The sequence below is a fragment of the Cavia porcellus genome, unplaced genomic scaffold (assembly GCF_034190915.1).
Source record: "Cavia porcellus strain 051 isolate PalLab524CR breed Dunkin Hartley unplaced genomic scaffold, mCavPor4.1 scaffold_4, whole genome shotgun sequence".
Classification (NCBI taxonomy): Eukaryota; Metazoa; Chordata; class Mammalia; order Rodentia; family Caviidae; genus Cavia; species Cavia porcellus.
This window is the reverse complement of record NW_026947487.1, coordinates 52,129,424-52,144,081: the sequence shown is the minus strand read 5'-3', so window position 1 is coordinate 52,144,081 and position 14,658 is coordinate 52,129,424. Positions and strand designations below refer to the sequence as shown.

The following is a 14,658-nucleotide window of genomic DNA, read 5'->3' as shown; positions in this document are numbered from 1 at the left end:
CCCCGGTTTTCCCAATGTAGCTGTGGCTGCCTCTCGGAACTCCGAGAACCGACGCTAAGGGGCACTAGAGCTCCGGGCTGCAGCCTGGGCGCGCAGGAGGCCCGCGGCGCTGCGGAAGTCCCCAGCGGGTAGGAGCCGCAGCCTCAGCCGCGGAGCTGCGCTGGGGACTGCGCCGGGCGGGGAGGCAGCCTGGAGGGCGCCCACCCTCTCCCCAGTCTCGCGAAGCGGACCTCACGCGTTCCCCCAGTGTAGAACAGGGAACCGCTGCGCACTGAGAGGCCACGCGCACAGCTGCAGTGTGCGCGGTGTCGCCGCCCGCGTGTCGCTCGGTGGAGAGGAGGCAGGTGCCCAGACGCGCCCAGTCCCTCTTCACAGCGCCCCCGGGACTGGGAATAACCGGACCGGACCGGGGCGCTGTTTCCGCTCTCTAGTGGGTTGGGAAACCGAGGCACAGCCAAAGCCTCCCAGCGTCATCTGCCCGTCCCCAATATAGCCAGTCCGCGCCCTAGGAGGTGAGGGTGCCCCGCCCGACCCGTGGCCTCTGCTGGGACCAGTCACCGGGGTCCAGCAGCCCGCCCTATCTCCAGGGAGTAAAGAAATAAAAAAGGGGCCACCAGGGAGAGGCAGAATCCCAGCCAGGGGTCCCGGACATCTGTGTGTATGTCTGTGCTGTTGGGGTGTCTGTCTACAGCGCATTGGGGACATGTGTGTGTCCTGAAGTGTCTCTATGTGTATTGAGGTGTCTCTGTGTGCTTTGGAGCACCTCAGTCTATGGGACACCCGTGTATGTGTTGGGGTGCTTGTATATGCCAGAGTGCCGGGTGGCTTGTGTTGGGGTGTCTGTGGTTATATATTTGAGGTTCTGTAGCTGTGTGTTGGGGGGGTCGTGGCTGTGTGTTGGAGGGTCTGTGGCTGTGTTTGAGGTTCCCTGGCTATGTGTTTGGGGGTCCCTGACCGTGTGCTGGGGGGGTTCCATGGCCGTGTAATGGGGTCCTGTGACTGTGTTGGGGTTCCCTGGCTGTGTGTATGTTGGGGGTTCCATGGCTGTGTGTTGGGGGACCCGTGACTGTGTTGGGGTTCCCTAGCTGTGTGCTAGGGGGGTCCCTGGCTGTGTGTTGGGGTGTCCCTGACTGCATATTAGGAGGTCCATGGCTGTGTGTTGGGGGTACCTTGGCTGTGTGGTTGGGGGGGTCAGTAGCTGTGTGTTGGGGGGTTTCAAGCTGTTTGTTGGGATTCTGTGACTGTGTGTTGGGGATCCCTGGCTGTTCTGGGGGGTCCCTTGGCTGTGTGTTTGGGATTGTGCTGGGGTAGTCTGTGGCTGTGTGTGTGTGGGGTCTCTGACTGTTCTGGGGGTCCGTGCTCGTGTGTTGGGGGTCAATGTGTGCTCCCCAGCCGCGCCCGTGCCCCCGGCCACTGCGCCAGGATGGAGCGAGCCTGGCGCGGGAGGAGATGACGCAAAATCCCGCGCTCCCCCCAAAAAGTGGCTGCACAGTGCGAAGATGGCGGCGGCAACTTAGCCGCGGAGGCTGCCTGTGCGCCCCGGCGGCCCGGCGCAGGCTTCGCGGGGCCCAGGTCCGGGGGCGGCGGCGGGGGGCGGCGCGCGCGGGTCCGGGCGGCGGGCGGGGACGGCCCGGCCCGCGGCGGCCCAGGCTCGGGACCGGCGCGCGCCGAGTAGGGCGGGAGGCGGAGGAGCGGAGACAGCGAGCTAGGAAGGAGGAGGAAGAGGCGAGGAGGAGGAGGCGGCGGCGGCGGCGGCGCGCAGGGAGGAGAGGAGGCGCTCCGGTCGCCGCCAGTGGGCAGCGGAGATCGCGGCGTGGCCCCGGCGGGAGACAGCGGGCTGCGCTCGGCGGGACCATGGGGACCCGCGCGCTGACGATGCCGGGGTGAGAGCGCAGCCGGCCAGCGCCTCACCGCCGTCATCCTCCTGCCTCAGCCTCGCCACCGGCCAGCACCAGCCTCCGCCTCTCTCTCTCTCTCTCTCTCTCTCTCTCTCTCTCTCTCTCTCTCTGCATTATTGTTTCCCACTCTACAGAAGATGGGGTCGGCTGGAGATTAGGTCGGCAGCAAGTCAGATTCTCCTGCAAAGCCTGGTAATATTTATGTAGGCAAAAGACAAGAGGAGAGAGAGAGAGAGAGAGAGAGAGAGAGAGAGAGAGAGAGAGAGAGAGAGAGAGAGAGAGAGAGAAGCAGACAGAGAAAGAAGAGAGAGCAGGGGAGGAGGGGAATAAGGAAATTCAGCCCTCTAAGTCAATGCATATTGTGGTGACCCGACCCAGGAGCCCTCACGGTGGAGACGGCCAGGGCTGTGCGTTCCCAAAATATGACCAGCGGTGCCTGGATGTGTCGGCAGTATGACGACGGCTTAAAAATCTGGTTGGCGGCACCCCGGGAGAACGAGAAACCGTTCATCGATTCCGAGAGGGCTCAGAAATGGCGACTGTCTCTGGCATCTCTCCTGTTTTTCACAGTCCTGCTCTCTGATCACTTGTGGTTCTGCGCCGAGGCCAAACTGACCCGCACCCGGGATAAGGAGCATCACCACCACCAGCAGCAGCGCCAGCAACAGCAGCAACAGCAGCAGCAGCAGCAGCGCCAGCAGCAGCAGCAGCAGCGCCCGCAGCAGCGCCCGCGGCAGCAGGAGCCCTCCTGGCCTGCGCTCCTGGCCGGCATGGGGGAGTCCGCGCCAGGCGCCCCGGCGCCCCGACTCCTGTCCGCCTCCGCGTCCCCAACCCTGCCCCCTTCCTCGGGCGGCGGCGGCGGCGGCAAGCGCCGAGCAGGCAGGAGCCCCCGGAGTAAGCCTCTTTTTCTAGGAAACTCTGCCAAGCCCGTGTGGCGCCTGGAGACTTGCTACCCGCAGGGCGCGTCCTCCGGCCAGTGCTTCACGGTGGACAGCGCGGACGCCGTGTGCGCCAGGAACTGGAGTCGAGGGGCGGCGGCCGGGGGGGAGGAGGAGCAGCGGCGGGCGGGGGGCCAGCGAGCGGCTCCGCTCTGGAACTTGTCGGATTTTTACCTTTCGTTTTGTAATTCCTACACACTTTGGGAGTTGTTCTCGGGGCTGTCCAGTCCCAGCACTTTGAACTGCAGTCTGGATGTGGTGCTCACGGACGGCGGGGAGACGACCACATGCAGGCAGTGCGTCGAAGCTTACCAAGACTACGACCACCACGCTCAGGAGAAGTACGAAGAGTTCGAGAGCGTGCTCCATAAGTACTTGCAGTCCAAGGAGTACTCGGTGAAGTCCTGTCCCGAAGACTGTAAGGTAGGAACCCTGGACTTCCCCCTCCCCTCCCCTCTTCTGTCCCTTTGCTGAGTTGAGGTGTCTGCCAGTGTCTCGGTTTTCTTTATGATTTTTAAATGTATTTGTTGGCTCTGGTTCGGTTCCTGGGATGGTTGCTTCTCTGGCTTACAAGAGCTTGATTTGCTGCTTGGTGAAGTATCTGGTGGGTTGCTGGGGGACACGGACGCCTTCCTCTGGGAAACCTTGGAAAATCAGGGGAGCCCATCGACTTTGGAGATAACAAAAGCAGTGCTTTCACTGTTTCTCACAGCTATAGCATTGGCTGGGACTCTGTAATACAAAGCTGATATCAAATGGAATAGCAGGCAGGCACACAGATGACCACGGGTAACCAGAAGTGTCAGAGATGGGCATGGAGGGTTTGGGGTGTCCACCTGCATGCTGAAACCTCCAGTAGTCACATCAGGAAATTGATAGACCAGAGGGGCAAGGGAAGGTGTAACTGCTTCTATAGGAAAAATGACAAATTGTCCATGTTTTTAGGGGGTTCATTCTTGCTTTATTGGGACATCTGTGGGCCTAGAGGAGGATACCGACTCTCCTTAAATTTCCCGTTTCTCTTCGACATTGGTGTAATTATTGGTTTGAGACTCAACCATAAGTGGAAACTTATAATTAGGTTCCCAGTGATAGCAAAATTAGGATATTTATTATACAAACACCTTATGTAATTTGAATATTTCAGTATGCTCTTCATAAGTACTAAATGACAAATCTTGGACGCTGTAATTAACGTTTCATAATTTATCATTTAATTCATAATTTATAATTCAGCCAAGTGGAAGCTGAGGCCTAGGGAGGTGTCGCTGTCCGCGGTGCTGAAAGGGGCCATGCCTGAGGGATGTGAGGAACCTGTAGTCATCTTTAATAGGCAATGATGACAGAATCTTGTAAGCCTCAGCGTTTCTTCCCAAGGAAAATTGCTTAAACACGGAGAAATAATACCGACTTTCAGAGTAAATAAGATACCAAACTCTCTTTTTTTTCTCTTCCCTACTTTCTCAACCTCCCACACAAACAGAACAACTGTGCCTCCACATCCTTTGGAAAGTGCAATCAAAGGTAGCATAAATCAGAAGATCAGCGATGCTTCGACAAGACAGCTTGACCGGGGGTATTTATTTTAAATGAGCACGGTTTGAGAGCCTAGTTTTACTTCAGGTTAGTCGTGCTTTTGAAAGTGAAGCTAAACTCAACCTGACCTTGCTTTATCATCGTTCTTAAACACTAGATACATACATCTTTGATAACAGTAACTGAATTTATGACACTGAAAATGCTATTTCCCTAGATAGGTGATTCTTAAGCTTTCCTATCCATTTTGTAACTGTGCCATTGAACTCATCTCTGGGAATTAAGCTCAATCTTAATGGTAGGAATTAATAATGAATGATTAGCATATTAGTACATTTACTGTATATTTACTTATTTTGTTAAGGTATGCTAAAGGCATAATATGAGGAAATGTTGCCGAGAATTCCACCACAGAGGTTGTGAAGTTATGTTTGAGTGGGGCCCTGTAATAAATTTGAACTGAACTGCTGCTCTGAAAATAAGCCCTCATAGAAATTTCTAGTAATTTCAGTTTGCACAATTTAGCATTCACAAGACAGTTCTTCTCAGTAGACTGCACCGTAATTTCAAAAAAGTATGTCAAGTTTACCTTTTTCAAATGCCCACATAAATGTATTAAAATGTTTCTTTTCCCCTTGACCTGAAATAATTCTCAAGTTGATGTTTACCTCATCACAGCTATAAAGTATGATAAAATTAGATTTCTGCTATAGACTGTTTCAGGATTACCTTTTCATGAAGTAGAAGTTAACAAAAGCATACTGTAAAAATCTTGCTGCCTTAAAATTTCTTCATACTGAAAAGTATATATGTATGTGTGTGTGTATATATATATATATATATTTTTTTTTTTGAGTTTTCTCAGAAACTCAGCATTTAATACATTGTGGTTTCTTATAGATGTTTCTTGGTGGTAGTGTTTTTATTTGTTTTGTGATTATTGTTTGACCATTTAAACATTTGCTCCATAACAGTTATTTTGAAAATCTATAATTTCAAATTTAAAGGACTGGTGTTCTTGATTTAAGATGCATAAACCAAGGCATTTATGCAGAAATATGATAGTACAAGCATGAGTTTATCAGTTTAATGTCATTTCTCTATGATTCTGCAGAATTTACAAACATATCCATGTATAAACCATAGCATTTAGACAGCTTAAAATGGTACTTGTCTTTGAAGCTTATGTTTGAGCTTCTTTATGAACACTTATTTCAGACATTATTCCAACTATGAAATAATTGTCATCAGAAATTCCGCTCAAGATGTTATAAGGATGGGAGTGTAGTTCAATGATAACACACTTGGAGGATTTGTGTGACATCTTGATTTCATCTCCAGCACCACGCACACACACACATGTACACATATGCACACAAAGAGGAACACAGGTGATTTAAATATGTCTGTCTACTGTGTAACATTTAGTAACATACATAATGCAAAATTTTCCATTTTCAAAGGCAGCTATAAAATCACAGGATGCATTAAAAGTAAACGCATTACATTTCTGTAATAACTAGTGAAAAGTCAAAGGTTAATAGTTTACTATGGTAAGTATACTTATCAAACTTACAGATAATATTCATACAATCATCTTAGTGCTACAACTTTAGTGGAATTAATATTTTAGAATAATACATTAACTTTATAAATACCATATATAATTAAGTAATTAACTGTTGTGATTTCTAACTTTTTAGTTAGAATGTATTATTATTATTATTATTATTATTATATTATTAGAATGTATTATTATTATTTATATTCTGTCACCATTAAAAATGGGCACATGTCAAATATGCATTATATGAAAATAGATCAAATTTACTTTTGACCTAAAATGGCTTTTAGATATTTTGATCATTTTTTTAAACCATAAAATAGATGTAACAGACTCATCAAGTCTTGAATTCACAGTAACAAGAGGCCAAATAAAGCTGATGCACTGTGGCCAGTCTTCACATTGCAGCCTATCATAGAAATATTCCACCCAAAATATTCTAAGAAATAATTAATTTTTAAGAATAAAGTATTTACATTTGTAGACAAGTAAATGATAAAAAACTGTTGCATATATGATGTGTTATACAACATTTAGATTGCTATATATTACACAAATTGTGTAGCAAAAATTGTGGCTGTAGTTTTTCCATATTTTGCAGTATTATTCAGCACTGTTTTTGATATGTATGCATCTGACAAATATGTCAAATCTTTAAGTTGGCAGATGATATTAAAAATCAAATATTTTAAGTCATACAGTTATGATAAATGTATATGATTTTCATGTTGAATTTTTTTCCTTAAGGATTTTCTCTTACACATACCGAACTTCTGACTAATTTTGCAAATAAAGATTGTAGCAAAGAGGTATTTAAGGAATATGACTTTTTGTGTTACAGATAAACTTTTGTAGCTCCCGATCTCTCTATTTACAGAATCTACTTTCACATCACTGGGGAGTGAACAGGACCATGGCATGGATTCTAACACGGGGCATTGCACATCTGTATTGATCTCATCTCAGCGTAAATTGTAATCTGTATGTTCCCAAAATGCATTCATTGTCATGTTTTTGTTTTCATCATCTTATATTAAAGTGAGTTGCGTACATCTATGGCTTATTCGTGCTTAGCGGACATCACCTCAAGGAGGCCCTGTGACCATCAGGCCTCTATCAGCGTCATGATATATGAGACTCATGTCTTTTTTCAGATGCTGCTCCCAATATTACTCAGTTTAAGGACACAGAATTTGGGTTACATAACGTGTGATTTGGAAAGAACCCATTTCTTAATTCTTATTGATTGTAGTATCATGGATTCATAAGGAAGTAACTTAAAAGAAAATCAAATACCTTGCAATTCTGTCCATTCAAATTTTGGACCTAAAATATTATTTTGTTCTCTGTACATGCTCTTGTATATATTATATCATTATCCATAAATGTGTAATCTATAAATAGATCTTTTTCTTATTTTGACACTTACTTATTGTCAAATTATTCTTATCGTTGAATAATTCTCTACAGAGTCAAACAGTCTCATCATAATTTTAATCACTGATAAGACTATTTATAAGGTCAAAGACCTTAGTGTAATAACTTCTATGACTCAGATTTATTTTTTTTTTATATTTTATCTCTCTATACAACTTCTGACTTATCTATGATTTATTTTTAAAGAGAAGCAGCCAAGTTTTATGTTAAAATATTAGGTATCTTGTGTCAAAACCAAAGAAAAAACATTTTTACTTTGGAATTGTAACTGGGTCGGATGAGTAGTTATATAGGGCACCACCTCACTGCTGATCTATGTTCTTTAATTACCTTTATCAAGTGAGGTGCTGTCTGCATTGGCAAGGAGCATGAGGGGGAAGAAATCTAACAGGGCTCTGCACCTCACCTACGGTAATCCACTAGGATATTTCTTGTTAGATTTAATGTGCAAGAACAAATACACATACAACTGTTTCTGGGAAAGGACCATTTTGATATGAATGATTTGACCTAAATTGCTTCCCTTTATTCTCACTTTCGGAAGATTGCTATAAACAATCCTTACCTCCTGTGCCAGTCTCTAACAACAAAGTACCAAGTATTTTATCTCAGCTTTCATCAAAACCACATCTCATCAGCATCGGTAATCACTCCTCTAGATAAAGTGGTCCTTGGGACACTGTGGAGGATCCTAGGGAGTCTTACAAACCTCAAGGCCTAGGTCACTTCAGGGCTCAGAGATCCCAATGCCTTTGGTCTGGCTTTTGTCACAGGCTGGATCTCTTCAAAACTGGCCACTGACTCCAACCTGCAGCTCCAGCTGGGAATTGGTTTCCAGCTGGTCATAATAGCCAGTGTTCAATATTGCCTTTTGCTCCACTGATGAAAGTAGAGCTTAGGTAGATCCATGGAAGGTGGTGATAGAGGTGAGGCACAGGCAGAGCTCCAACCCCTGGGGATCAGATGTATCCCAGTAGGCTGACAGGATGGTGGTGCAAGCGTGAACTGGGGGCATAGGGAAAAGCATGCAGATAAAGGGATGGATGTACAGAACTGGAGTTTTAACTCTTAAATTAAAGGCTGGTTGCAGGAGCATTTTTTTTTTTTCAGTACAAACAATTTAATTCAATACCTTGCCACTGAGCTCCATCCCCGCCCTTTTGTATTCTCATTTCTGAGATGGGGTCTGCTGATTGACTAAGTTGTAGAGGCTGGGATCAAACTCCTGATCATTCTTACTCAGCTCCAAGAATCCTAGGAAGACAGGCACCACCCCCAACTGAGGTTTTCTGCTTCTCAGGAGGCCCCAGGTCTTGTAATGGTTTTCACATAATAAAAGGAACCCAGGAGCACACAAAGGGAGAGTTTCTTCTGCTAATTAGCTGTTTAGTTACAGGCACCCTGGCCTAGTGTTTACTTCTGCTTTTATCCCATCCAAGAGGATAAAAGGCAGGCTTTTTTCAAATGTGTGTAGCTGATGCTAAAGAAAACACTGTTTTTTGTAGTATTTCATGTGACTCAAGACTATTCGTTATTTATTTTATTAAATATAAGATGTTCCACTTTCTTCTTTGCTTCTTTTTTATCTTAATAATAAACCATATTTCTTTACTTGACTTTATAAAGTTGACATTCATACAAGTTTTTGAAGATGCAAACTGCTGAATCATCCCAGATCAATAACAAACTTGATTCACAAATGAGTTTTAATAGAAAGTTTAATAGAGCTTTAAAGTGATTATAAATATCAGTGATTTTAATTTTTAATTTTAGCTTACACAGGGAAATATCAGTTTTATCTAATTAATTAATTATAATTCATAAAGTAGCATTTCCTTAATGTGATGATCGGGTTTACTTTGATCCTTTCCTACTGGACAAAAGGTGTGCCTGTCCTTATTAATAAACAATGAGTGATTTCTACCACGTGTTGTGCTAAAACACATGAGCATATTTAATTCTTGTGTTTAAGATGTTCCAGCGTACTGCCTCATTTCTCCCTGTTGGCTCTTGGTTGGTTGTTTCTATGTTTAATCTTTTATGAAGAAGGTGGAAAAAAGCCATTTCAGACGGTAAACATCCTGCAGAACATAGATGTTCTCTATCCATTTACATACTGCTATCTTTCTTGGCAAGAATGCACCCACTCATAGGTGACTGCAGTAACCACTTCTCCCCAGATCCCCAAGGATTGACTATGTCGCCTGTCCCATCCTGCAGTACAACATGAACTCCATCAACCTGTAAACCGGTGACCCTTAGCCTCTCTTTTCCTTTTCTCTCCTGTTCAGTGTTTTCCCGCAGTCACCTGACTGTGTCCTTCACTGACATTTAGAAACTGCATTTCCCTGTGTGCTGTGGGAAATCCAAAGTCAAGGGCTCATGCTACCTTCTTTGTACAGTGACTGACATAGAGGAGGATCAATTGCTTTGATACTGAACTTTTGTTCACTTCGCTTATTTAAAAAGGAAAATTGAACTAACATGCAAATGGGCAATCATGATAAAGCATTAAATCATAGAAGATGACTTGAAATCATTGCAAAGTTTAAGTTCTGGAAGGTTCTAAAGCTACACAGGCCTTACAAAGTATTAGAAGTCAACTTTTACAGATGAATAAAAGCAAGGATAGAAACTTAAATACCTCAAGGTCAAACAGCTGGATAATGCTAATGTGGATATCATTGCTGTAGATATTTTTCTTTCTCTTTGATCATGAACTTTTAAAAACTTTGCAAACAATGAAAAGATGAGGCACAAAGTGTTGAGAGGAAGCAAGCAAACTTTGGAGATGGGCGATAACCCTTCACACTGAGCTCCTGGGTGGCTGAGTACATTAGTAAAGTATAATATAGCTGGTGTTGATGTTAGGGCTAGGATAATATAATGTGAGTGAGTTTCTTAGCCTGCCTCAGTTGCTTGGTGAAATGCGCTACCCTGAATGGCCTGAAGAGCAGGCAGTAGTTTCCCACAGATCTGAAAGTGAGAATTCCACTACCAAGGTGGCAGCACATTTGGTTCCTGGTGAGGGCTCCTGTCCTGGCTGTCCTGCTGGTGGGCACCAGCCTCCTGCAGTGTAGTGTGGCCTTTGATGCCCGTGTTCAGATGCACAGAGAGACCTTCGGTGTGTTTTCTTCTTCTCTTCTCCGGATGTCTGTCCTCCTAGGCTAGGTCACATCCTCAGGACTTCACTTAACCTTTCAAACTCTTTAGAAACCTTATTTTCAATATGTTTAAATGCAGTCACACTAGGGGTTAGGGATTTGGCAGAGTGTATTTGTTTTGCTTTGTTTTCTGGGGAGGGACATATTTAGTCCATAATACTGAGGAAGGCAGAGGTGGGAAATACCCTGGGGCAGCGGGGATAGATGTTAGCACTCAATTTTAAAGAGCCACTTGCTCTGTGCTGATGAAATCTTTGGTTTTTATGGTCTACATGATAAAATATCAGAGGATTATTTTACGGGGGGGGGATTCACTTGGGATGATCTCTTTTTCTCAAAAATTAACAACAGTGTGGCTGGCAGTGGATCAGGACAGGGTGAGTGGTGGCAGAGAAACCATTTCAGGAGCTGCTGCTCTCTTGTAGGAATCACAGGAGAGTCCTCCGAGTCGGTTCTCTCTTACAGAGCTCCCTGTGATGTCGGAATACTGACAGCCCTGTTCAGTATGGCAACTGTGACCACATGTCACCGTGGAGTACTCAAGATGTGTCTAAGATAAGGGGCAACTGCCGTTTTGATTGCATTTAGCTTTAATTAGTCTCCATGGTGGCCGCCGTGTTGAGTAGAAAACTCTCTGTAACTGTGTTCTGTAGAAGCAGACAAGAGGAGCAGATTCAGAGGACATTTGTGTACATTTGTGTAGCATGCACAAGGACCAAGTATACATGAGAGAGGCTGATCACTGTTAAAGATCCTGAACAATGCCCCATGTTGATGCCATTTAATGAGTAACTAAAAGGAGAGAGGGAACAAGTTGGAGCTGAGGTTGGTAGAAGAAAGAGATTCATTTCTGGAGACTGAGATCAGTTGATATCCAGTTATCAGAGGAGTGGTGAGCAGTTCCCTCTTCCCGCGATCTGGAAGCTATGGGCAGACAGTAGAGGCTTTAACAAAGAGCAGATGATAGAAAGGGTGTCAACCAATGGATCTTGAGGAGTTGGGGAAGAAAAAGTATAGGGAATGAGAATGTGAGTGAATAAGAGAGCGGGAGAGATGGGACAGAATGAGAGAAGGGGAAGAGAGTGGAAGGGAGGGTAAAGGAAGAGAAGAGAGAGGAAAGAAGAGGAGAGGAGAGGAGAAGGAAAAGAGAAGAGAGCCACGAGATTCTGATGGTATGCAAGACCTACATAGATTAGCTTTCTGTTACTGTAAAACATATCTGAAATAATAAGCTAATAAACAGAAAAGGGTTATTTTGGCTCATGCTTTTGGAAGTTTTGGTCCAAGACAGGATGGTTGGCCTGGTCACTTCTGGACCTGTGGCTAAGAAGCAAATCTTAACTGCAGCACATGCTGGACCTGGGAGATAAAAAAGAGAGTGAGGTGAGGAGAGCTGGATGGAGTCTTATTGCCCTCTTCGAGGGCATTTGAAACGATGACCACAAGACCTGCTACCAGGCCCAACCTCTGGAAGACACCATGACTTCCCAGTAGGGCCAAGCTGGACCCAGTCTTTATCATGTGGAACTTGGGAGTATTCCAGACCCAACTGTGTGACTCTGGGAACAGATGCTAAGACAGATACCGGATCAGTCACGAGTGTCTCAGGGCTCGAATGCAGATGTAGGATGAAACCTATCTCTAGGTCACAGAATTTAGCAATTAAGTCAAGGATGACCTCACAAGAGCAGTTTTAATAGAATGACTGGAAGAGTTGTCAAAACATGATGACTTAGGGAATGGCCTGGAGTACAGGAGATAAAGAGAAACCCAAAGGACTCCTCACTGAGTGTAACACTGAAACAAAGAGAACTGAATGAACAGGAAGATGGAAGTGAGTGTAAAGAAATGGGTGATTTATGATTAGTTATGCTTTAGAATATTTGAGCTTTTGATCTGAGATCCAGGTAAGAGTGGGTGATTCTTAGGAATATATCCAGGAAAAATGAATGAAGTCAGATTCTAAAGATCCGTAGCTTAGCCTAAGGCCAGAAAAGGAGTGAAATTTTATGTGCGTCCAAGATCTGTTACCTTATTTTTTGAATTTTAAACAGGAGCTCTGTTTTACTTTTAGGACTTCAGAAAACAAATATAGCTATTACCTTGGATATGGCTTAATCAAGAAGAAAACTCATTTTCCAATGATATAAAACCGTTGCTGGTTTTAAATATGAAATCATCAATAATTATATAGTCATAGTCATTATAAGTTGTTTTCATTAGGGATACATTGCTATGAGACTTCAGGTCATATTTCTATACGGCCAGTTGAATTAAATATGGCTGCCTTTCTTGGTTTTCTCAAAAAATAATTGATATATTTGGTACTAAGCTGTAAAGGTAGAAACTAATTTTGACTTTAATAGGAAAGTATAATAAAATGATTCATAGGAAGATTTAGTATCTATTGGGTTATATCCCCAATTTCACCCTTGACTAGCTGTATTACATTGCCAAAGTTATTTAAAATAGGGATTGAAATACTTTTTTTTTTGGAAGTGGAGTCTGTGCACAAAAAGCATCTTGAGTAGGATGATGTCCAGGAAGTGGGAGAAATCCACTAAAAACTATGGGAAGCATCCACAAAATTAATATAATCCTTATTTGATATCTTATAGACACATTCTGGCAAACTATACTCATTTATGGAGTTCAGAAGCAGACCTTGCAACATAAAAATCTCATTTATTGCATCTGTATTCATCCTGCTTCTCTAGAAAAGTGGCTAAATTATTGAACAATTCCAGAATAAAATGGAAAACAAAAGCTCAGCTGGAATAATGTGTTTCATTCCTTCAGCTTGATTTTTTTTTTTCTGGTTGAAAATTCATACATGCTGCATTTTAGACAGAGCAGATCCTACTGGGTTCTTTGACCAAAGACACTGGAGCACTTTTGTGCACCCTTCTCTCAGATCAAGAGGAGAAGTCACTGTGCCAATCTTCTGCCACACAGAAAGTCTTGGCAAGCTTTGGGTTATGCGTTCCTGAGGCACTGGGAAGCCTTATTCCTCCTGACACCATTTACAAAGGTGAGCACTGTGTCCTGCACATCAGCTTCTTGTCTCTGTACTGTGTTTGTTGGTCTCCAATCCACCCTAGTTTTACCCACTCTGCTGAAATCACTGTTTCTATCTGCTAAAGAAGGAGAGGACATGAGGTAACAAATGGCTCTGACATTGAACTTGACCCAGCAGACATAGCAGATGTGAGCAGGGTGCAGGGGCAGGGGACAGAGCATAGTGGGAAAGAGACCAAGACCAGGCTGGACTCTGTGAATGGTTGCATAAGCTCCCTGAGTAGATGACAGGGAAGATATGGCATGATTACTTATGTGCGTGACTGTCACCCTGCAGCGGGAAAGTCTTCCTCCCCAGGCTCCCTCTGGTCTCAGGATGATAATGCCTTTCTGTTTGTAGGTGTGCTTGGCAAGCAGATCTAGGGTTACCTAAGAAAACAGGTTCCAAATAAGGAACTGTCGCTGTTCTCAGCAGGAAGGGCCATCTGGGGAATCAGGAGTGCACTGCTGCAGAGGATGTGCAAATGGGATGGGAGCTGGGTGCTGTGACTCCACGGGGCTGCTTTCCTGCAGGTTGCAGTTGGACTGGAGGATTTTAAACATTTTACCAACACCCTGTGGCATAAAGTCAGGTACATAGACATGCCAGTCCCAGCAAAAAACAGTATTTCCTCCGTTTAACATTTTGCTCATAGTAGTGGTAATTTGCTTTTAAAATACGAAACCTTGACAGTGTTTAAACCATTTCTTTTGCTCCTATTTGCACTGTTATCTGTCACATGTTTAAGAAATAATGAACCAACAATATGCTCTGTCCTGATGATAGACAGGAAGTGAACATGGTCTGAGTTATTTCATTCTTACTCTGAGAGTTGCAAATAAACCCTTTTGCTGGCTACACTGCAGTCCCTATTGTAAACTCTTATCTGCCCTCTCCAGAAAAGCCACACAGCACATGATGGAATCCGGAGAGAAAAATTAGAGCTCTGTTCTCAAAGCCATTTTTTTTTTCTTTAAACATGCTCATTTACTTTAACATACAGGCTTGTCATCAAGAGCACTGGAATCACCTTATAAAACCCCTTCCGTGGAATCCCATTCAT

At 44.3% G+C, this 14,658-nt stretch overlaps 1 protein-coding gene across 4 annotated transcripts in view; it reads left to right on the top strand.

Moving 5' to 3' along the window:
- Nucleotides 1–1,434: 1,434 nt before the first annotated feature.
- Nalf1 (NALCN channel auxiliary factor 1) overlaps nt 1,435–14,658 on the top strand; it is a 543,379-nt gene continuing 530,155 nt past the window's right edge. Inside the window, exons 1-2 of one of the 4 annotated variants that reach the window (XM_063247015.1) lie at nt 1,435–1,572; nt 2,277–3,259. In XM_063247015.1, the coding sequence (XP_063103085.1) occupies nt 2,321–3,259 (939 nt within the window). In that variant the 5' untranslated portion in view covers nt 1,435–1,572; nt 2,277–2,320. Of the gene's footprint in view, nt 1,573–1,651; nt 2,091–2,162; nt 3,260–14,658 lie in introns of those variants that run through there. The other 3 variants (XM_063247016.1, XM_063247017.1, XM_063247013.1) reach the window with 3 other exon arrangements.